At 40.9% G+C, this 23,505-nt stretch overlaps 1 protein-coding gene across 1 annotated transcript in view; it reads right to left on the bottom strand.

Moving 5' to 3' along the window:
• Nucleotides 1-23,505, bottom strand: part of FBXL17 (F-box and leucine rich repeat protein 17) — a 488,246-nt gene that overhangs the window by 144,100 nt on the left and 320,641 nt on the right. The window contains exon 7 of the mRNA XM_084629250.1: nucleotides 12,559-12,635. Within this exon, the coding sequence (XP_084485376.1) occupies nucleotides 12,559-12,635 (77 nt within the window). The remainder of the gene's footprint in view (nucleotides 1-12,558; nucleotides 12,636-23,505) is intronic.

Raw genomic sequence — 23,505 nt, forward strand, 5'->3', positions numbered from 1 at the left:
GAGAAAGCCAAGCTTTCTTAGTAATTCTTAGTAACTGCCTGGGTAGCACAGTTGCGAGATCATGAGACCCTCCTACTCTCACACCAGCTCATTTCATCAAATCTTTTCATCTCTAAACATAAATCCCACCTTTGTGTTTTTCTCTGTACCAAGCACGATGCACCATCATTAACCTTGTAAGTAATATTTTACTCCTGGAAGTATTCCTTAGAAATAAATTCTCAATACCCAGGGAATCAATAAACTACAGAATTAGAATGGAAAACTGAAAAGACAGTTACACAATTGTGTATATGATTGCTGCTTTCTCTCACAGCTATACATCTTCACATTAACCTAATCCATTTGACAGTCTCCCTACAGCTAGAAAGTCCAACTTTTGTAAAAGATTAAATACAAAGCCCCTATGCATAAATAAAGTTAAGGTTGAGACACAAATCAACAAAAGGCAGGAAATTCAAAAATAACTTTGACAGTCAATGCTTAATTCATAATTGTTTGTAAAAAGGCAAAATGGCATAAGGAAATAATGTGAGATTTGACTTCACTCTGTCAGTGGTCATGGGTAAACAGGTGTTTACTATAGAGATCATAGTGGTTCAGTCACATATGTTGCAGGCAGCTTCTCTGGTAACTTTGTCTAGTAATTGTATGCCTCGTCAAATATTTAAAACACTTAGTACTTACCTAGTATGCCAGACTGAAAAGAATATTTAAATCCTTATTTAGTATCCTAATAATTTGTCTTATAATGTGGCATTATATTAATATGTATATAAAGATAAAAACATTATGAAATAAGTTAACATTCATAAATTTTAATACTGAATGGCAGACAAGTTTTATATATCAAGAACTAATTTTCACTAAGCATTTCAAAACAAACAAAAGAATCCCGAAATGAAGCTATTTTTTGGGTCAAAAAAGGACAGAGAAACATCAAACCAAAACACTTCATTTTTAGCATACAGAGTAAAACTGAATAACAGCTAAAATGATTTTGCTTTTTAAAACCAGACATATGTGTGTTTTTATAAAAGCCAAATAATTTTGGCTGTTTTTTCAATTATAATTATATATATAGTCATGTTTTTGTAATAAATGTATTTGTATGTGATTTTATATATATGCATTCATACACACACAAATAAATTTATTACAAGATTGAGACTTTATGTGGCAAGTGTTAACTTGGGGAAAAATTTTACAGCTGTGCTATATACTTGTGAGAAGTTTATAATAGAAGTGCTGACACACTCTTAACAGTAGCAGTGCAATCAGCAACAATATATTTCTTTTTTCTTTGCAGTTAACAACTCTTAGCATCTGCTGCCTATTTCAAATCCATCTTGGTTTCCTTTTTTTGTTATTCTTTTTGTCTAATATAATTAAATGTTCCATATAAAAAAAAAAGTCCTGTGTGGCTGTACTGAGAACAGAAGATCTACTAAAAGAGGTTTTGGAGATTTGTTGGTGTCTAAACACAGACCTAGAGAGTCTGCTGCCCTCCACTACAGTAATGTTTTTAATCTCATCGTTCTGTACTTCATTCCACCAAATTAAATTCCATGGTGGCAATGTGTCAGATAAACTAATGTTGCCTATGACCATATGTTACAGTTTAGAGAATTTTAATCGACTTCTAACTTTCAATATGAAGGCAAATCTTTCAGTGCACTGTATTTAGTAATATTTTTCAAATAATAATCAATTAGTATTACATTTTCAATATTCAGGGTAGCACCCGTGTTAGTCTGTATTCGCAAAAAAGAAAAGGAGGACTTGGGGCACCTTAGAGACTAACAAATTTATTTGAGCATAAGCTTTCGTGAGCTACAGCTCACTTCATCGGATGCATTCAGTGGAAAATACAGTGGGGGAGATTTATATACACAGAGAACATGAAACAATGGGTGTTACCATGCACACTGTAACCAGAGTGATCACGTAAGGTGAGCTACTACCAGTGGGAGAGCAGGGGGTGGGGGTGGGAACCTTTTGTAGTGATAATCAAGGTGGGCCATTTCCAGCAGTTGACAAGAACGTCTCAGGAACAGTGGGAGATGGGAGGGGGGATAAACATGGTGTGTATGGTAACACCCATTGTTTCATGTTCTCTATGTATATAAATCTTCCCACTGTATTTTCCACTGAATGCATCCGATGAAGAGAGCTGTAGCTCACGAAAGCTTATGCTCAAATAAATTTGTTAGTCTCTAAGGTGCCACAAGTCCTCCTTTTCTTTTTGCGAATACAGACTAACACGGCTGCTACCCTGAAACCTATCATTATGCAAGGCACTGAATTTAGCTGTAGGGAGTGGAAATCTATCAACTTCATGAAAAAACTCGTACAGATACAGACAGACATCATCTTCCTTTCCAAATGCAAACAGATGGACATCATACCAAAAGGACTGAAGGTAAAAAATCCATTACAATCTACATACCACACAGACTATGCTGACAGATTGTGCCACACACTCTCAAAGAAACTGCGGAACCACCTGATCAACATCCTCTACAGCAAACAGGGAAAGATTAAGAATGAGCTCTCAAAACTGGATACTCTCATAAAAAACCAACCTTCCACACAAACTTCCTTGTGGCTGGATTTTACAAAAACTAGACAAGCCATTTACAACACACACTTTGCTTCTCTACAAAAGAAAAAGGACACTAAACTATCTAAACTCCTACATGCCACAAGCGGCCACAACAGTGGTTCTCTCAACCCACCCAGCAATATTGTTAATGTATCCAACTATACTCTTAGCCCAGCAGAAGAATCTGTCGTATCTCGGGGTCTCTCCATCTGCTCCTCCACCCCCACGAACATGATACAGTTCTGTGGTGATTTACAATCCTATTTTTGACGTCTCCGACTCAAGCAATATTTCCAACACACCTCTGAACAACATACTAACCCACAGAGACCTTCCTACCAAGACTACAAAAAGAAGGATTCTGGGTGGACTCCTCCTGAAGCTCGAAACAACGGACTGGACTTCTACACAGAGTGCTTCCACCGACGTGCACGGGCTGAAATTGTGGAAAAGCAGCATCACTTGCCCCATAACCTCAGCTGTGCAGAACACAATGCCATCCACAGCCTCAGAAACAACTCTGACGTCATAATCAAAAAAGCTGACAAAGGAGGTGCTGTCGTCATCATGAATAGGTCGGAATATGAACAAGAGGCTGCTAGGCAGCTCTCCAACACCACTTTCCACAAGCCATTACCCTCTGATCCCACTGAGGGTTACCAAAAGAAACTACAGCATTTGCTCAAGAAACTCCCTGAAAAAGCACAAGAACAAATCCGCACATACACACCTCTGGAACCCTGACCTGGGGTATTCTACCTGCTACCCAAGATCCATATACCTGGAAATCCTGGGTGCCCTGTCATCTCAGGCATTGGCACCCTGACAGCAGGATTGTCTGGCTATGTAGACTTCCTCCTCAGGCCCTACACTACCAGCACTCCCAGCTATCTTCAAGACACTACTGACTTCCTGAGGAAACTACAATCCATTGGTGATCTTCCTGATAACACCATCCTCGCCACTATGGATGTAGAAGCCCTCTACACCAACATTCCACACAAAGATGGACTACAAGCCGTCAGGAACAGTATCCCCGATGTCACAGCAAACCTGGTGGCAGAACTTTGTGACTTTGTACTCACCCATAACTAGTTCACATTTGGGGACAATGTACACCTTCAAATCAGCGGCACTGCTATGGGTACCCTCATGGCCCCACAGTATGCCAACATTTTTATGGCTGACTTAGAACAATGCTTCCTCAGCTCTCGTCCCCTAAAGCCCCTACTCTACTTGCGCTACATTGATGACATCTTCATCATCTGGACCCAGGGAAAAGAAGCCCTTGAGGAATTCCACCATGATTTCAACAATTTCCATCCCACCATCAACCTCAGCCTGGACCAGTCTACACAAGAGAGCCACTTCCTGGACACTAAGGTGCGAATAAGCGATGGTCATATAAACACCACCTTGTACCGGAAACCTACTGACCACTATTCCTACCTACAGGCCTCCAGCTTTCACCCAGACCACACCACACGATCCATTGTCTACAGCCAAGCTCTACGATACAACCGCATTTGCTCCAACCCCTCAGACAAACACCTACAAGATCTCTATCAAGCATTCTTACAACTACAATACCCACCTGCTGAAGTGAAGAAACAGATTGACAGAGCCAGAAGAGTACCCAGAAGTCACCTACTACAGGACAGGCCCAACAAAGAAAATAACAGAACGCCACTAGCCGTCACCTTCAGCCCCCAACTAAAACCCCTCCAATGCATTATTAAGGATCTACAACCTATCCTGAAGGACGACCCATCACTCTCACAGATCCTGGGAGACAGGCCAGTCCTTGCTTACAGACAGCCCTCCAACCTGAAGCAAATACTCACCAGCAACCACACAACAGAACCACTAACCCAGGAACCTATCCTTGCAACAAAGCCCATTGCCAACTGTGTCCACAAATCTATGCAGGAGACACCATCATAGGGCCTAATCACATCAGCCACACTAGCAGAGGCTCGTTCACCTGCACATCCACCAATGTGATATGTGCCAGCAATATCTGCCATGTACATTGGTCAAATTGGACAGTCTCTACACAAAAGAATAAATGGATACAAATCAGACGTCAAGAATTATAACATTCAAAAACCAGTCGGAGAACACTTCAATCTCTCTGGTGACTCGATTACAGACCTAAAAGTGGCAATTCTTCAACAAAAAACCTTCAAAAACAGACTCCAACGAGAGACTGCTGAATTGGAATTAATTTGCAAACTGGATACAATTAACTTAGGCTTGAATAGAGACTGGGAGTGGATGGGTCATTACACAAAGTAAAACTATTTCCCCATGTTTATTCCCCCACCTCTCCCCACTGTTCCTCAAACGCTCTTGTCAACTGCTGGAAATGGCCCACCTTGATTATCACTACAAAAGATTTCCCCTCCCATCCCCGCTCTCCTGCTGGTAATAGCTCCCCTTAAGTGATCACTCTGGTTACAGTGTGTATGATAACACCCATTTTTTTTCATGTTCTGTGTGTATATAAATCTCCTCACTGTATTTTCCACTGACTGCATCCGATGAAGTGAGCTGTAGCTCACGAAAGCTTATGCTCAAATAAATTTGTTAGTCTCTAAGGTGCCACAAGTACTCCTTTTCCATTTTCAATATTGCTTCTTTTATTTTCTCACAACATCTTATTGTCAAAATCAAATCAGGACTATGAAAACTGCTAAATCTGACATTTCATAGTCTAGCTTTCTTGGAATACACATAATTATTTCACACATCTGTCCCTATATTAGGTATTAGTTATGAGTCAGCAATCACTATTAGCACTAATCTCTTTTTCTTGTCTGATGTCTCAAATTAAAGGTGTGCTTAAAACAGGTTGTTCAAACAACAATATTTTATTTAGCTATGGAATTTGCATTTTTGCTAACTGAACCTTGAGACAATTAGGCTCTTGAACCAGCAGTCGCAATTCCACTAAGTTAATCACTAATGTATCAAGAAATGTGGACTGGGAGTTTCAAAGGATATTAAGGGATTTATGCATCTGAATTCCAATGAACTTGAATGGAATATGGGTGCATAATTTCCTTGGTCTCTTTCTAAAAATCCTGGTTTTATCTTCAAAATTAGTTGGGAAAATAGAGTTGCTCAGGTGTCTTGCTAAATATGTATGGAAATCTGTACAGTCACAATTGGCAAATAGTCAAATTTTAAATATAAAAAGCAGGCATTAATTGTGTGTTGAATCTACCAGACCGACATGGACCAAGTGCATATGCTAATATCCTCAATAGACTACCAGGTAGATTAAGCAGTAATGGATGTTCACATACAGTTATTCCCTCCCAGAACTTTGGACAGTGTAATATGATACTAAAAATTTGGCTAAGACATTACTGAGTCTACATTTTGTATGACACTTATCCTGAAAATTTATAGAATAACATGCTTCCACTAAGAGAGAAGCATCTGCCATTTCGTGGGGCCTGAACAGTTATGCATGTGAAATCAACAGCATAATAAGACCATTGGGAAATTTCTTAAACCAGACCACAACAAACCATCCTTTCTGCTGGTTCTGCTGGTGAGAGGCTCCATTCCCCCTAAGGACCTCTGGAGCTTTGTACGGAGAGTGGCACCTTCCTTCCCCACTTAAGTAAGAGTTCCTGAGTTGCGCACAACGGCTAAGTGGTGCTTATGAGCACTGCTTCTCTACAGCATTCATCACTCATGATTTTTAACACAAAACACAAGAATGGAACTGTCGGGGGCGCTGACATAACATTTATTTATTTAGTGGTGTTGAGGGCTATATGTTTGAGTGAACACTGATAATACACTAAGCCCTGGTCTACACTAGGACTTTAGGTCGAATTTAGCAGCGTTAAATCGATGTAAACCTGCACCCGTCCACACGATGAAGCCCTTTATTTCGACATAAAGGGCTCTTAAAATCGATTTCCTTACTCCACCCCTGACAAGTGGATTAGCGCTTAAATCGGCCTTGCCGGCTCAAATTTGGGGTACTGTGGACACAATTCGACGGTATTGGCCTCCGGGAGCTATCCCAGAGTGCTCCAGTGTGACCGCTCTGGACAGCACTCTCAACTCAGATGCACTGGCCAGGTAGACAGGAAAAGAACCACGAACTTTTGAATCTCATTTCCTGTTTGGCCAGCGTGGCAAGCTGCAGGTGACCATGCAGAGCTCATCAGCACAGGTGACCATGATGGAGTCCCAGAATCGCAAAAGAGCTCCAGCATGGACTGAACGGAACATACGGGATCTGATCGCTGTATGGGGAGAGGAATCCTTGCTATCAGAACTCGGTTCCAGTTTTCGAAATGCCAAAACCTTTGTCAAAATCTCCCAGGGCATGAAGGACAGAGGCCATAACAGGGACCCAAAGCAGTGCCGCGCGAAACTTAAGGAGCTGAGGCAAGCCTACCAGAAAACCAGAGAGACGAACAGCCGCTCTGGGTCAGAGCCCCAAACATGCCGCTTCTATGATGAGCTGCATGCCATTTTAGGGGGTTCAGCCACCACCACCAGCCCAGCCATGTTGTTTGACTCCTTCAATGGAGATGGAGGCAATACGGAAGCAGGTTTTGGGGACGAAGAAGATGATGATGATGAGGTTGTAGATAGCTCACAGCAAGCAAGCAGAGAAACCGGTTTTCCCGACAGCCAGGAACTGTTTCTCACCTTGGACCTGGAGCCAGTACCCCCCGAACCCACCCAAGGCTGCTTCCTGGACCCGGCAGGCGGAGAAGGGACCTCTGTGAGTGTACCTTTTAAAATACTATACATGGTTTAAAAGCAAGCATGTGAAAGGATTACTTTGCCCTGGCATTCGCTGCTCTCCTGGATGTACTCCCAAAGCCTTTGCAAAAGGTTTCTGGGGAGGGCAGCCTTATTGCGTCCTCCATGGTAGTACACTTTACCACTCCAGGCCAGTAACACGTACTCGGGAATCATTGTACAACAAAGCATTGCAGTGTATGTTTGCTGGCGTTCAAACAACATCCGTTCTTTATCTCTCTGTGTTATCCTCAGGAGAGTGATATATCATTCATGGTCACCTGGTTGAAATAGGGTGCTTTTCTTCAGGGGACACTCAGAGGAGCCCGTTCCTGCTGGGCTGTTTACCTATGACTGAACAGAAATGTTCCCCGCTGTTAGCCATGGGGAGGGTTGAGGGGGTAGCCACGCGGTAGGGGGAGGCAAAATGCGACCTTGTAATGAAAGCACATGTGCTATGTATGTAATGTAAACAGCAAGGTTTACCCTGAAAGAGTGTAGCCACTGTTTTATAAAATGTGTCTTTTTAAATACCGCTGTCTGTCCCTTTTTTTCTCTCCACCAGCTGCATGTGTTTCAATGATCACAGGATCTTCTCCTTCCCAGAGGCTAGTGAAGCTTAGAAAGAAAAAAAAACACACTTGAGATTAAATGTTCTCCGAGCTCATGCTGTCCTCCCACACTGACAGAGCACAGACGAATGCGTGGAGGCAAATAATGTCAGAGTGCAGGAAAGCACAAAATGACCGGGAGGAGAGGTGGTGGGCTGAAAACAGGGCTGAAGCTCAAATGTGGCGGCAGCGTGATGAGAGGAGGCAGGATTCAGTGCTGAGGCTGCTGGAGGATCAAACCAGTATGCTCCAGTGTATGGTTGAGCTGCAGCAAAGGCAGCTGGAGCACAGACTGCCACTACAGCCCCTGTGTAACCAACCGCCCTCCTCCCCAAGTTCCATAGCCTCCACACCCAGACGCCCAAGAACGCGGTGAGGGGGCCACCGGCCAACCAGCCACTCCACCACAGAGGATTGCCCAAAAAAAAGAAGGCTGGCATTCAATAAATTTTAAAGTTGTAAACTTTTAAAGTGCTGTGTGGCATTTTCCTTCCCTCCTCCACCACCCCTCCTGGGCTACCTTGGTAGTCATCCCCCTATTTGTGTGATGAATGAATAAAGAATGCATGAATGTGAAGCAACAATGACTTTATTGCCTCTGCAAGCAATGATTAAAGGGAGGAGGGGAGGGTGGTTAGTTTGCAGGGAAGTAGAGTGAACCAAGGGGCGGGGGGTTTCATCAAGGAGAAACAAACAGAACTTTCACACCATAGCCTGGCCAGTCATGAAACTGGTTTTCAAAGCTTCTCTGATGCGTACCGCACCCTCCTGTGCTCTTCTAACCGCCCTGGTGTCTGGCTGTGCGTAACCAGCAGCCAGGCGATTTGCCTCTACCTCCCACCCCGCCATAAACGTCTCCCCCTTACTCTCACAGATATTGTGGAGCACACAGCAAGCAGTAATAACAGTGGGAATATTGGTTTCGCTGAGGTCTAAGCGAGTCAGTAAACTGCGCCAGCGCACCTTTAAACGTCCAAATGCACATTCTACCACCATTCTGCACTTGCTCAGCCTGTAGTTGAACAGCTCCTGACTACTGTCCAGGCTGCCTGTGTACGGCTTCATGAGCCATGGCATTAAGGGGTAGGCTGGGTCCCCAAGGATAACTATAGGCATTTCAACGTCCCCAACAGTTATTTTCTGGTCTGGGAATAAAGTTCCTTCCTGCAGCTTTTGAAACAGACCAGAGTTCCTGAAGATGCAAGCGTCATGCACCTTTCCCAGCCATCCCACGTTGATGTTGGTGAAACGTCCCTTGTGATCCACCAGAGCTTGCAGCACTATCGAAAAGTACCCCTTGCGGTTTATGTACTTGGCGGCTTGGTGCTCCGGTGCCAAGATAGGGATATGGGTTCCGTCTATAGCCCCACCACAGTTAGGGAATCCCATTGCAGCAAAGCCATCCACTATGACCTGCACATTTCCCAGGGTCACTACCCTTGATATCAGCAGATCTTTGATTGTGTGGGCTACTTGCATCACAGCAGCCCCAACAGTAGATTTGCCCACTCCAAATTGATTCCCAACTGACCAGTAGCTGTCTGGCGTTGCAAGCTTCCACAGGGCTATCGCCACTTGCTTCTCAACTGTGAGGGCTGCTCTCATCTTGGTATTCATGCGCTTCAGGGCAGGGGAAAGCAAGTCACAAAGTTCCATGAAAGTGCCCTTACGCATGCGAAAGTTTCGCAGCCACTGGGAATCGTCCCAGACCTGCAACACTATGCAGTCCCACCAGTCTGTGCTTGTTTCCCGAGCCCAGAATCGGCATTCCACAGCATGAACCTGCCCCATTAGCACCATGATGCATGCATTGGCAGGGCCCATGCTTTCAGAGAAATCTGTGTCCATGTCCTGATCACTCACGTGACCGCGCTGACGTCACCTGCTCGCCTGGAATCGCTTTGCCAGGTTCTGGTGCTGCATATACTGCCGGATAATGCGTGTGGTGTTTAATGTGCTCCTAATTGCCAAAGTGAGCTGAGCGGCCTCCATGCTTGCCTTGGTATGGCGTCCGCACAGAAAAAAGGCGCGGAACGATTGTCTGCCGTTTCTCTGACAGAGGGAGGGGCGACTGACGACATGGCTTACAGGGTTGGCTTCAGGGAGCTAAAATCAACAAAGGGGGTGTCTTTACATCAAGGAGTATTTCAGGCAGGACTTCACGGAGGGTTCCAATAAGAAATGGTGCACCTAAGTTATTGTTCTTATTGGAACAATGAGGTTAGTCTGGCCTCTGAATCATACATGGCTAGATTCACCTCGCTGCACCTTCTCTGTGAGTGACTGCAGTGTGACCTAGAGGAATGAGTCCCCTAGACAGGGGAGGGGGGAAAGCAAATGAGTACAAAACAAATCTGGTCTATTTCTTGTTTTGATCCACTCCATCTATCTTTTACATCTTTGGCTGGCAGCAGATGGTGCAGAAGGACTGCAAGCCATCCACATCTCATGGCTGCTCGGCAGAAGACGGTGCAATACGACTGCTAGCCATCCTCATCTCTTGCCTGCCCGGCAGAAGATGGTGCAATATGACTGCTAGCCATCCCCATCTCTTGCCTGCCCGGCAGAAGATGGTACAGTACGACTGCTAGCAATCTGTATTGCCTGCCTGTTCACCATAAGACGGTTCAATAGGACTGACTGGAGGACTAAAGAGAATGACCTGGTCAAGTCACTCCAAACTTAGTCCCTGCGCCCATGTCTGCCCAGGCGCTCCCGGCCGACGCGGCCAGGAGCACCTCGGACATGACGATGACGGCTACCAGTCCTATTGCACGTCTGCTACCAGAAGGCAATGGGTTGCTGCCACTGTGTAGCAATGCAGTACCGCGTTTGCCAGCACCCAGGAGACATACTGTGACGGCTACCTGAGCGGGCTCCATGCTTGCCGTGGTATGGTATCTGCACAGGTAACTCAGGAAAAAAGGCGTGAAACGATTGTCTGCCCTTGCTTTCACGGAGGGAGGGAGGGAACGGGGGCCTGACGATATGTACCCAGAACCACCCGCGACAATGTTTTAGCCCCATCAGGCATTGCAATCTCAACCCAGAATTCCAATGGGCAGCGGAGACTGCGGGAACTGTGGGATAGCTATCCACACTGCAACGCTCCGGAAGTCGACTCTAGCCTCGGTACTGTGAAAGCGCTCCGCCGAGTTAATGCACTTAATGCACTTAGAGCATTTTCTGTGGGGACACACACACTCGAATATATAAAACCGATTTCTAAAAAACCGACATCTATAAATTCGACCTGATTTCGTAGTGTAGACATACCCTAATTCAATAATAATGTTAAAAATTGTTCAGTGCCACAATTACTGTACTGAACAATTTACTAACACTATCACAAAGGTAATTAATTTATTAGTAGTATCAGCATGAGCATCTAGTATTAGTAGCACCTGCAAAAGTTGTTTGAAAAGTCCCAATGACTACAAGATCAAGAACACTGATGATGTGCAACGACTACAGAATCTTATAAATTAGTGATGGGCAAACCTTAAAATATTTGATGTAACAGTGCAGTTTGGATAATTATGGTATCTAACCAACCAAGCCTATGGAGATGCTCCCTGTCCCCCCACTCATCCTCCCAATCATCGCTCTTCCCATGTCTCATCTATGCATAACCACTTCCTTTCACTTTCCATCAAATCCAGTACAATACATTCATCTGCCTTCCTTTCCCCACTACCTTGCTAGTCTGGTCATACTGCTTTTGAGGGAAACTACTGCTCCCTTGTCAGCCCCTTCAGCCGAAGAAGGCCCTTAGAGGGTGATGTGAGTTCACTGGGTTGGGATGAGGGACAGGATGCCATGAACCCGATAGGAATTCCTTCCTTCCAAGGAAGAAAGGTTTGAGGATACGGCATGGCTAGCGGATCTGCAACTACATGAAGGGAGGGAGGGGTTTCAAGCAGAGCAGAGGCTACTACAACCCCAAAACTGCAGCAGTAGCCATAAAGTGACTTCATTATCATTTTGCATCCTGAGAGGGATTCTTTTCCCAAAACCCAGGATCACTGTTTCCCCTGCACCAAGCCACTGTTCTCGGGCTAGGTGTGCAGTGGATGTGATTTGCCTCTTCATGAAGCATTGCATGGCCCTTCCTCTCTTCTGGGCCAAAAATAATCTCTGTTTTCAACTCTCAGATCCCAGAACAGTGCAAGATTTGAAAGGAAGAATCAGTCTGAGTTCATTAAAAAGACTAGATATCTACTAGACCCTGCAAATTTCCATTTAAACTAAGGGCAAAGAAAAAAGGAAGAGTACGAGGCAAATTAATTTAAATTTGAGTGCTTATCGATCAACACTCAAACTCTCATCACAGAGATCAATCAAATTTTTTTAGTCAATTCTATATGAAGGATAAATCTGCAGCTCTCTGAAATCTAACAGAGTGCCTGTCCTGTAGCTTCTTCATTCTAAATCTTCTCTGTCTAGTGTCACAGCAACATTTTTACAAGTATCACAAGGTAAATTCCACTTTTTAAGTCTCCATGTAAAGTTTCAACAGATCAGTCTTGATAAAGGGTGAAAAACAATAGCCATTTTACATACCATAGTCGGTAATCTTACAGGATACCAAATACAGCTCTTTCAGGTTCTGTCCTTCTTTAGCAATGACCTCCACACATCTGGAATACACATAAAATAAGAGTCACACTTGCAAGAATTCATTTCATATTAAATCAATAAGGACTCATCCACAACGGTAACACAACAAGGTAATTCTGAACGCATTATACAAAACTTTCTTCTTTTTGTGACCTTCCCTAGAACTCTTTCAATAGAATTTATTATTACCACACCTTTTAAACTCAGATGCTAAAAAATGTATGAGTTCAATTAGACACATTTTTGACTACTAAGATTTCCATGTCCCAAAAAGAGAGGCCAAAGAAAGAGACAGAGCAAGGTAAGCTTAAAAGTATACATGGTCTGACTTGTGTGGACCCAAACTCAACAGCCTGGTGGGACTGTGACAACCCTTATAAAAAGACACACTAATGCAGTTTCAATATACAATATCACATAGAGGTTATTTGAAAAAAAAATGTTACAGAAATGTTTTGATTTCTGTTGTAAAATTCAGTGCAACTATCAGATACAAGATCTGCTTCATGCAGTGTTTAAGCTTTGAGAGATTTTGCAGACAAAAAGCATAAGCTACATTACAATAGCGACACAGAATATACCAGCCATTATAAATGTCAGGCTGAAATTCAGTTTTATGTTTTTACTGTGATTATTGTAGAGATCAGCATTCATCAGGTCATGAAATAGCATGTACCATTTGTGTTCCAATATGTTCTTACAGAAGGTCTAATTTATGAAAATGGGGTTTGAAATTCTACATTTCTGTTTGGTTTGTCACAACTATATAATTGAACAGTTCTTTATCTGTGAATTCTCTCATTCTTTAACTTGTAAGTACAAAAAAAAGGGGGAAAATGAACTAAATATATTGTAAAATATGTGTTTATCCTTTATAATTTAATTATAACTGAATCTGGATTAATATCTCTTTATATGTTATGTTTACAACTGTATTATTTACACAGTATCAATTGTGTACCATAAAATGTCTTTTTGTTCTGCTAATTTTAAAATGTATTCCTTGCTCATTAGACGAGCTGTGATAGCCTGCTGAGTGGGTAACTTTCTACATAGACATATTTTTAAAAGAGGATTTTTTGCAAGATAGATTGTAACAATTCCTTTAGAGCCAGAATGGGTCCTCTTTAATTTGCAGGTCATTGACCCAATAGACTGCTACAGCTCCCAAGTCAATCCAACTGCATTACTCAGGATAAAAATATTTGCTAACTTTAAAGTGAAAATATGTATGCTTGAATTCTTCATAATCTTTTGGGAAAAATACATTTATACCCTCAGGAACACACTCCACACAGCAGCAGCGGGAGCAGCAGTATATTCCCCAACCTGATTTTATTGTTGATGCTGACAATTTGATTTCTTAAATCAGAACAGCTGTTAGAATTTACAGTGATAACAGCATCACATACTTTCGGTGTTATCTGTCCCCTTCCCTCTCCTCAAATCCTGAACCAAAACCTACTTTTTTAAAAAACTTCCTGTGGAGGTCACTTTGACCTTGATTTCCCTCACCAAATTTATATCATCCATCAGGTCACATTTTTAATAATTTTTTAATTTTCCTTTCTAAAATTGGGTGAACTTAGTCTGTGGAAAGTTGTTAGAGTGGCAGTACTGAAGAGTGAAGTCCTCTTTTCAACCAGAGAGCAGATACAGCAAATGTAGAAAGACTGAAAACTTTCTTACCATTGCATCTCAACCTTGACTTTAAGTAAAAATCCTAGGGGACAGAGGACAATACAGTCTCCATGTCCATTCCAGTCCTTCTCTTCTCTACTGACACTGCCAACAAGGGCGCCTATTAGCATCAACTGTGATGGTGATTTTCACTCTGGGAACTGGACTGAGACCAACTCTTTTCACATTATCGATTCCTTCAGTCTTCACGGCTGAGGATGTTAGGGAGATTCCCCAACCTGAGCCGTCTTTTGTAGGTGACAAATCTGAGGAATTATCACAGGTTGAAGCATCACTAGAGGAGGTTTTGGAATTAATTGAGAAACTTAACAGTAACAAGTCACCGGGACCAGATGGCATTCACCCAAGAGTTCTGAAAGAACTCAAATATGAAATTGTGGCACTGTTAACTATGGTTTGTAACCTGTCCTTTAAATCAGCTACTGTACCCAATGACTGGAAGATAACTAATGTAACGCCAATATTTAAAAAGGGCTCTGGAGGTGATCCTGGCAATTACAGACCAGTAAGTCTAACGTCAGTACCAGGCAAATTAGTTGAAACAATAGTAAAGAATAAAATTGTCAGACACATAGAAGAGCATAAATTGTTGGGCAAAAGTCAACATGGTTTCTGTAAAGGGAAATCATTCTTACTAATCTATTAGAGTTCTTTGAGGGGGTCAACAAACATGTGGACAAGGGGGATCCAGTGGATATAGTGTATTTAGATTTCCAGAAAGCCTTTGACAAGGTCCTTCACCAAAGGCTCTTATGTAAATTAAGTTGTCATGGGATAAGAGGAAAGATCCTTTCATGGATCGAGAACTGGTTAAAGACAGAGAACAAAGGGTAGGAATAAATGGTAAATTTTCAGAATGGAGAGGGGTAATTAGTGGTGTTCCCCAAGGGTCAGTCCTAGAACCAATCCTATTCAACCTATTCGTAAATGATCTGGAGAAAGGGGTAAACAGTGAGGTGGCAAAGTTTGCAGATGATATTCAACTGCTCAAGATAGGTTTCAGAGTAACAGCCATGTTAGTCTGTATTCGCAAAAAGAAAAGGAGTACTTGTGGCACCTTAGAGACTAATCAATTTATTTGAGCATAAGCTTTCGTGAGCTACAGCTCACTTCATCGGATGCATACTGTGGAAAGTACAGAAGATCTTTTTATACACAGAAAGCATGAAAAAATGGGTGTTTACCACTACAAAAGGTTTTCTCTCCCCCAACCCCACTCTCCTGCTGGTAATAGCTTATCTAAAGTGATCACTCTCCTTACAATGTGCATGATAATCAAGTTGGGCCATTTCCAGCACAAATAACAGAACGCCACTAGCCGTCACCTTCAGCCCCCAACTAAAACCCCTCCAACGCATTATTAAGGATCTACAACCTATCCTGAAGGATGACCCAACACTCTCACAAATCTTGGGAGACAGGCCAGTCCTTGCCTACAGACAGCCCCCCAACCTGAAGCAAATACTCACCAGCAACCACATACCACACAACAGAACCACTAACCCAGGAACCTATCCTTGCAACAAAGCCCCTTGCCAACTGTGCCCACATATCTATTCAGGGGACACCATCACAGGGCCTAATAACATCAGCCACACTATCAGAGGCTCGTTCACCTGCACATCCACCAATGTGATATATGCCATCATTTGCCAGCAATGCCCCTCTGCCATATACATTGGTCAAACTGGACAGTCTCTACGTAAAAGAATAAATGGACACAAATCAGATGTCAAGAATTATAACATTCTTAAACCAGTCAGAGAACACTTCAATCTCTCTGGTCACGCGATTACAGACATGAAAGTTGAGATATTACAACAAAAAAACTTCAAAACCAGACTCCAGCGAGAGACTGTTGAATTGGAATTCATTTGCAAATTGGATACAATTAATTTAGGCTTGAATAGAGACTGGGAGTGGCTAAGTCATTATGCAAGGTAACCTATTTCCCCTTGTTTTTTCCTACCCCCGACCGATGTTCTTGAAAAAACCCTGGATTTGTGCTGGAAATGGTCCACCTTGATTATCATACACATTGTAAGGAGAGTGATCACTTTAGATAAGCTATTACCAACAGGAGCATGGGTTTGTGTGTGTGTGTGTGGGGGGGACCTGGATTTGTCTGGAAATGGCCCAACTTGATTATCATACACATTGTAAGGAGAGTGATCACTTTAGATAAGCTATTACCAGCAGGAGAGTGGGGTGGGGGGAGAGAAAACCTTTTGTAGTGGTAAACACCCATTTTTTCATGCTTTGTGTGTATAAAAAGATCTTCTATACTTTCCACAGTAAGCATCCGATGAAGTGAGCTGTACCTCACGAAAGCTTATGCTCAAATAAATTGGTTAGTCTCTAAGGTGCCACACGTACTCCTTTTCTTTCTGCTCAAGATAGTTCAGACCAAAGCAGACTGTGAAGAACTTAAAAAAGATCTCACAAAACAAAATGATTGGGCAACAAAATGGCAAATGAAATTTAATGTGGATAAATGTAAAGTAATGCACATTGGAAAAAATAACCCCAACTATACATACAATTTGATGGGGGCTAATTTAGCTACCACTAATCAGGAGAAAGCTCTTGGAGTCATCGTGTATAATTCTCTGAAGACGTCCACGCTGCGTGCAGTGGCAGTCAAAAAACCAAACTGGATGTGAGGAATCATTAAAAAATGGATAGAGAATAAGATGGACAATATCTTATTGCCCTTATATAAATCCATGGTACGCCCGCATTTTGAATACTGCATACAGATGTAGTCCCCTCATCTCAAAAAAGATATACGGGCATTAGAAAAGGTTCAGAAAAGGGCAACTAAAATGATTAGAGGTTTGGAACAGGTCCCATATGAGGAGAGATTAAAGAGGCTAGGACTTTGCATCTTGGAAAAGAGGAGACTAAGGGGGGATATGATAGAGGTATATAAAATCAAGAGTGGTGTGGAGAAAGTGAATAAAGAAAAGTTATTTACTTGTTCCCATAATATAAGAACTAGGGGTCACCAAATGAAATTAAAGGGCAGCAGCTTTAAAACAAATAAAAGGAATTCTTCTTCATACAGCGCACAGTCAACCTGTGGAACTCCTTGCCTGAGGAGGTTGTGAAGGCTAGGACTCTAACAGGGTTTAAAAGAGAACTGGATAAATTCATGGAGGTTAAGTCCATTAATGGCTATTAGCCAGGATGGGTAAGGAATGGTGTCCCTAGCCTCCGTTTGTCAGAGGGTGGAGATGGATGGCAGGAGAGAGATCACAAGATCATTACCTGTTAGGTTCACTCCCTCTGGGGCTCCTGCATTGGCCACTGTTGGTCTGACCCAGTATGGCCATTCTTACGTTCTAGAACTACGCAGGTTCATCAGGTTACTTTTATACAAATCAGAAACTATCTAGACAGTTAAACCCTCTTATTGTATAAAATTTATTAAATGCATTTACATTTTTGGAGGACCTCATTTTGGCAGAGGAATTTGTTGCCTTTGTGAGGTGGCACAAAGTGATTATTTTTAAGACAAATAAATGTAAGACTTTATTTCTGTATTGTATTCCATGATAATACTGTTTTACTACGCACATCCATAATCTGAATAAAAAGAAAATTATCCTCCTACAAAATGAGACTAGATACATTTTAACAAGAACTACTTGCAGTCTACCATATATCTGCAAATTAGATAAATTAAAAGCTGAACAGCCCTTTTAATTAACAGGAACATTTTGATATGTTGCCTATTAACATTTATGAAGTAAGTCATGAGGCACAGAACTGAAGTTCCAATCCTAATTTGAAAATGTTTCTTACATACATTACACACTTTGGGCCAACTTCTAATCTTGGAAAAAATTATTTATATTATTGTGTCTCATGAGATGTATTCTATAAGGTTTAGAATTTTTTATAATTATGTCAGTGTTTACCAAGAGAAGGTTAACTGAGCAAGTACACAGCATTATAATTAATCCTGAACATTACTAACTGAAGAGAGTCAAACCAAAGAAACAACCTAGTTTTTCATTTTGTCGTCAATTATGAAACATTGCAAAGACACCATGTTCAGGGCCAGGTGAAGGCAATCCATTGCCCTAAATGGCTTCCCCTACCCATGTCATGGCCTCACACCTCTTAGGAATGGCATTAGGAGAGGTTTCTGGGGTTCAGGAGCACCCAACTCTGGAGGCAATTTATGTTTCTGAGAACTGTTTTTCAGGTTTGCTGAAGACTGAGACAGATGCACTGCACTGATTTACACTCAGTTTATATTTTGCAACTTTTCTCCATGAGCATAAATACAAGATTGCATTATTTTTAATGAAAGCTTAAATTTTAACATAATCACGTGAGTTCACTAACTAGGACCCAAGGGACTATTCTTTAATTTTCCCAAATTGTGCTATTCTAATTGTGAGAGTTGAACCCCCATTGCACGGCTTGTGGAATCCTCTACAGTTTTCAGAGCAACTACACAGAATTTAAATTGAAAACACGGTTCAACTTTCTACAATCCGAGTAAATTTTTCACAATTTTCAGCTGATTGCACTACATTTGAATACATGAAACCCATTGTCAAAATGTGACCATTTTTCATTTTATGAAAACACTGAATCACCTGGGGCATCCAAATAAATGAATTGATCACATATTTCTTTGAAAGCATGCAATTTTTAATATAGCTAGAACAATGCTATAGAAATGCCTGTGTTCACCTTCAGCTGCCTCTATGCTCCACCATTTAATTCTCACTTTTAGTTCCCTTCTGTAGCTCACCCGCATGTAAATTAATTTGTAGGGATATCAAAAACACTTTAGATTGCCTCCCCCACATACTAATCAACTTGTATAGGAAAGAACACATATTAAAACTATTTTTGTGAACATGTCCCTTACAATATGAAAGGGAGAGGGGAAAGTAGTTGTATATTCATTACCTTTATTAATCATTGTTAAAAATGAAATCAAAGAAAAAGGGTAAAAGCATCAAATGATATTAACCTTTTCTACAAAGCAAGGACCAAGTCATATTTACTCTGTTTGCTATAATCCATCAAAAAATTACCCCAAATTGTAGCCATATCTGTCTTTTTAAGACATTAAGTTTATACTGTGGCTGATTTGCACCCATTTTCATAAAATGTTAGATTTTTAAAAAAATATTATTTTGAACAATTCATTATTTAATGTCAATTTACCTATAGAAAGAGCAAACGTTTTTGCAGAAAGAAAGTTGGAAATAGGAGTGCGTCTTAGAATAACGATAAAAATAAGTTTTGCTTTTCCCAGACTATGAAAATACACTTACATGTACATATTCTTTTGAGCCCTTCAATTTTATAATCAAAACAATGAATTATTCCTTATCAAAGGGCTAAAGAAATTCAATTAGTAGAGCTTGTAGAATAAAAACAAGATACTCAGGAACTGAGCTCACTAAAAATATAATCTTCTGACTTGATTTGTGACTTTTCTCAAGGAGGAGAATTTAGAACCATCTAACAAAGGAAAAATTCCAAAGAAGAGCGAACTATAAATAGTGTATTTTATGGGAGGGATGTAATTACTCATTCACTCAGTCTGAAGATGCCAAAGGAAAAGCCCTTGTGCCATCTTGCCAAGCCTTTTCCACATCCACCATAAGTTTTATGAAGACTACTCTCTGACAGACTGATATGCAGTTAATTATCATCAAATTTGATAGTTGGTAGCCTGAACAAGCAAATGTACAGAGCCCAGGAAAATACAAATAGCACAAAATTATTTTACAGTACAAAACCAATTAAATAATATTTCACAGAGGAAGAACATAACTAACGTAAATATGAAGTGTTACGAAATGTGTTACGAATTTGTAAGCAACCAGAATCTGTTCAGTACTGTGATGATGAATGGAGTTTCAAACTCCCATAGTTAAGTGGTGTTCTGAGGATGACAGGATCAAAACTGCCTCTTACACCTATTAGTTAAAAATGTCTTAATATTTCTGAAAAGCATGACAACTTGACAAAAAACAACTGCAACATTGTTAAAATCTCAGCTTCCTAGGTTAGAAGGACCACTGTTGACAAACCCTGGAGAAAGTGTGCAACAGTGCACCTCCATATTGTGCTGTTCCTTTCCTCAGCCCTTCTCAGTTCTACATACACAAGCAGGCAGAGTAATGAAATGTTAAAAAAAAATCATTCCTTTAGAGCATCTGCAAGGGCAAGAGTCTCCAAAAACTGTTATCCTCCCAAGAACTGCGCTGACAAGTGGAGCAGAAAAAAGCATGATCTGGACACACACAGACCATACCAAAAATTGAGGCCTATTGGTTTTGACGGTACCCATATAAAAGTACACACAACATGGTTAAACACTTTATGTTTTTCTTATTTTGCTCATAGTTTGTGCAAAATTTAATTAAAAGACTAAAAATAATGTTAAAAAATCACAAATTTAGAAAATGAACCATCGGCCATGACAAAATATTTTTTCTCTTTTCCGAGGCAACAAATCACTAAATCCTCTGACTTTAGTGAGTGGTAATGGTTAATAAATTAAACTGTGTAAGCTTCAAAACTATCAAAGGCATTCAAAGGGGTCTTGAAATATGAAAAATAATTGTCTATTCTACACTGATACCTAGTTTTTCTGTTTTTGGTCTACTTCTCAAAAGCTTGGAACATGGCATTAGTGACAATTGAAAGGAACTAATGAGGAAATATGACTACAGTACTTGCAACAAAAGTGTTCCTGGGAGACCTTGTTACCGTTTGTGATGCACTTCAGGCCCAAGAGAAGCTAATTGGAACCGCCATACACTGGTTAGGAGATCTCACTTAAAAGGACTGAGTTTCAATCACCGTAGAGGTGTGAAAAGAAATCATACCATTAGAGACACATTAATACATGACTTGATGAGATTCAAAAAACATCAGAATGTGCACGCCAAGTCACTTTTGCATTTGATTAGCACAGATATCTTTGTGAGCAGAAAACCAAATGCCTGCTATCTTTTAAAACATAAGCAAGAACAGCACTGTAGTACATTGAGAAGAGAAGCAGATTTTGGAATGAACATGGAGCTCTAATGTACAAACTGGTGGAGACAGAACACTTTTGTGAAAGAGATGCATCAGGGTTCTCAGAAAGGATGGCTTTGCAAGTAAGATAGAGGTAGTAGAGAGGAAAGGCTGCAGATAGGATAAGCATAAAATGAATGGGAAAAGGGATTAAATCAGTACTCAGTAATCAGTAAATCAGAATCATTTAAAAACTCATAGAGGCAAATAATGCAGTTGTAGCTCAGAAAAATCTCCCATCAAGACAACGGGATCGGATATAGGATACTAAGGAACCGATGAACTCCTAGGAAATTTGTACTCATTTTCAGAGGAACAATGGGAGAAGTAACAAAATCCAGCATCTATAAAAACTATAATAAAATCAAATGAATCTTTCCAAAACACCATGTAAACAAAATCTATGACTCTTTATTTAAAAATGAGTGTGTATATTTGGACACAGGACAGCCTGTTATTGCTTATTTTGTATTTAAGGTATGTATAAATTTGTCCCTTTCTATATATTTGTTTGTGAATGCTCTATATCAATGAGAAACTGGCTTTTCACTTCTCTTTTCACTATCATAGGACACAATTAAATAATCTGCTGAATTAAATTTCAGTAGAAAATATATGCTTGTAAATTACTTTTCAGTTGAGCATTAGAGATGTTCTATAGCAACAGACATTAATTGCAAGCAAGAGAAAGCAGACTAAGACTTGCAATTAAAAGCATTAAATAGTGTGTGCAAAGCACGTTTTGAGCAGACTATGGTGTAGTCAGGGACTGATCTGCAAAATGTCACCACTTCCACGAGTTAACAACAATTATCGTAGGGCAGTCATTAAATTCTCACTAGCAAAGTTGTATTCTCTAGAAAGCCAATGTCATTAGAAAATCATTTTTACCAAGAAGCTTTGCTACTTAAAACAGCAGAAATTAATAAATGTTTTGTCATGCTAGAAGACACAAAAAGTGGACAGATATTTATTTTCAAATTTCTAGTAGTTTTTAAAATTAAATGTCTTTAGAATTTTTGCTACCCTAATGGTGTGGAACACTAGCAATTGATTTGTATTAATTTGGGGGACTGAAAAACAGAAAAGAAGGGGAGAATCAGCTAATTGTCTCATTCTCCTTGCAGGCCTACACATTAATAGTACTGGAGGTGGCTTTTGAAGCACCAGGCTCCTCACTTGACTGGAAGTACTAGGTGCCGTTACAACAGATTTACAGAATAACAGCAACTGTGGAAAATAATAAAGATTTAGGACTTGTTTGGACGAACCTTGAGGGAAAAGTCCACTACGAGGGATGCTAGAGACTGCAAGACAATTAAATGTTACATTTTATCCATTTTCTATAAGGTTTTGAAACGTGGATGACAGATGAAGAGAGGCCATCAACCTTTTTAATAGCAAGAACTTCGAGTGTAACATCTTAAATTCATAGGGCCAATATCTCCACTGAATAAACAAGAGCAATCAATTCCACTGACTACAATAGAGTTGGAAAATTTTTGCCAGCAGTGATTTTTGCCTATATTGAACAAATAAATAATGCCTTCCTTTTTAAACATTTTAGTTGTGCTATTGTATATTATTAGGTTAAACGACAAAGAAGCAACATGAGGCTAGGTTGGAGCTAGCCCTGTATGGACATACAGAAGAGGGAAGAGAGGAAGAGTGCGTATGGGCCTCTCTTTCTACCCAGGGTATGTGATAGCCAACATCTCAGTCCTTACATTCCCAAAGTACGAGCATCAGGAGCATCCGATGAAGTGAGCTGTAGCTCACAAAAGCTTATGCTCAAATAAATTGGCTAGTCTCTAAGGTGCCACAAGTACTCCTTTTCTTTTTGCGAATACAGACTAACACGGCTGTTACTCTGAAACCAAGCATCAGGAGAGCCTCTAGAGTCACCAGTGCTAGAATTACCAAAGGGGCCAGAGTGGGACAGGGCATGGCCTGGCTCTTCATTCTATGCCAGCCTGCAAAGCTCAGCCACTGTAGATAGAATGCACATTGCACACTTGGCTGCCCCTTAATCATTCATCAAGGTATTATGTCTCCATGAATGCTAGATGGCCTGATTGTCCTCTCACACTGATGTAAACCAAGAAGTAAATAAGAGTATGCTAGTGT

This window comes from Lepidochelys olivacea, assembly GCF_965140295.1.
Source record: "Lepidochelys olivacea isolate rLepOli2 genome assembly, chromosome: 5".
NCBI lineage: Eukaryota > Metazoa > Chordata > Testudines > Cheloniidae > Lepidochelys > Lepidochelys olivacea.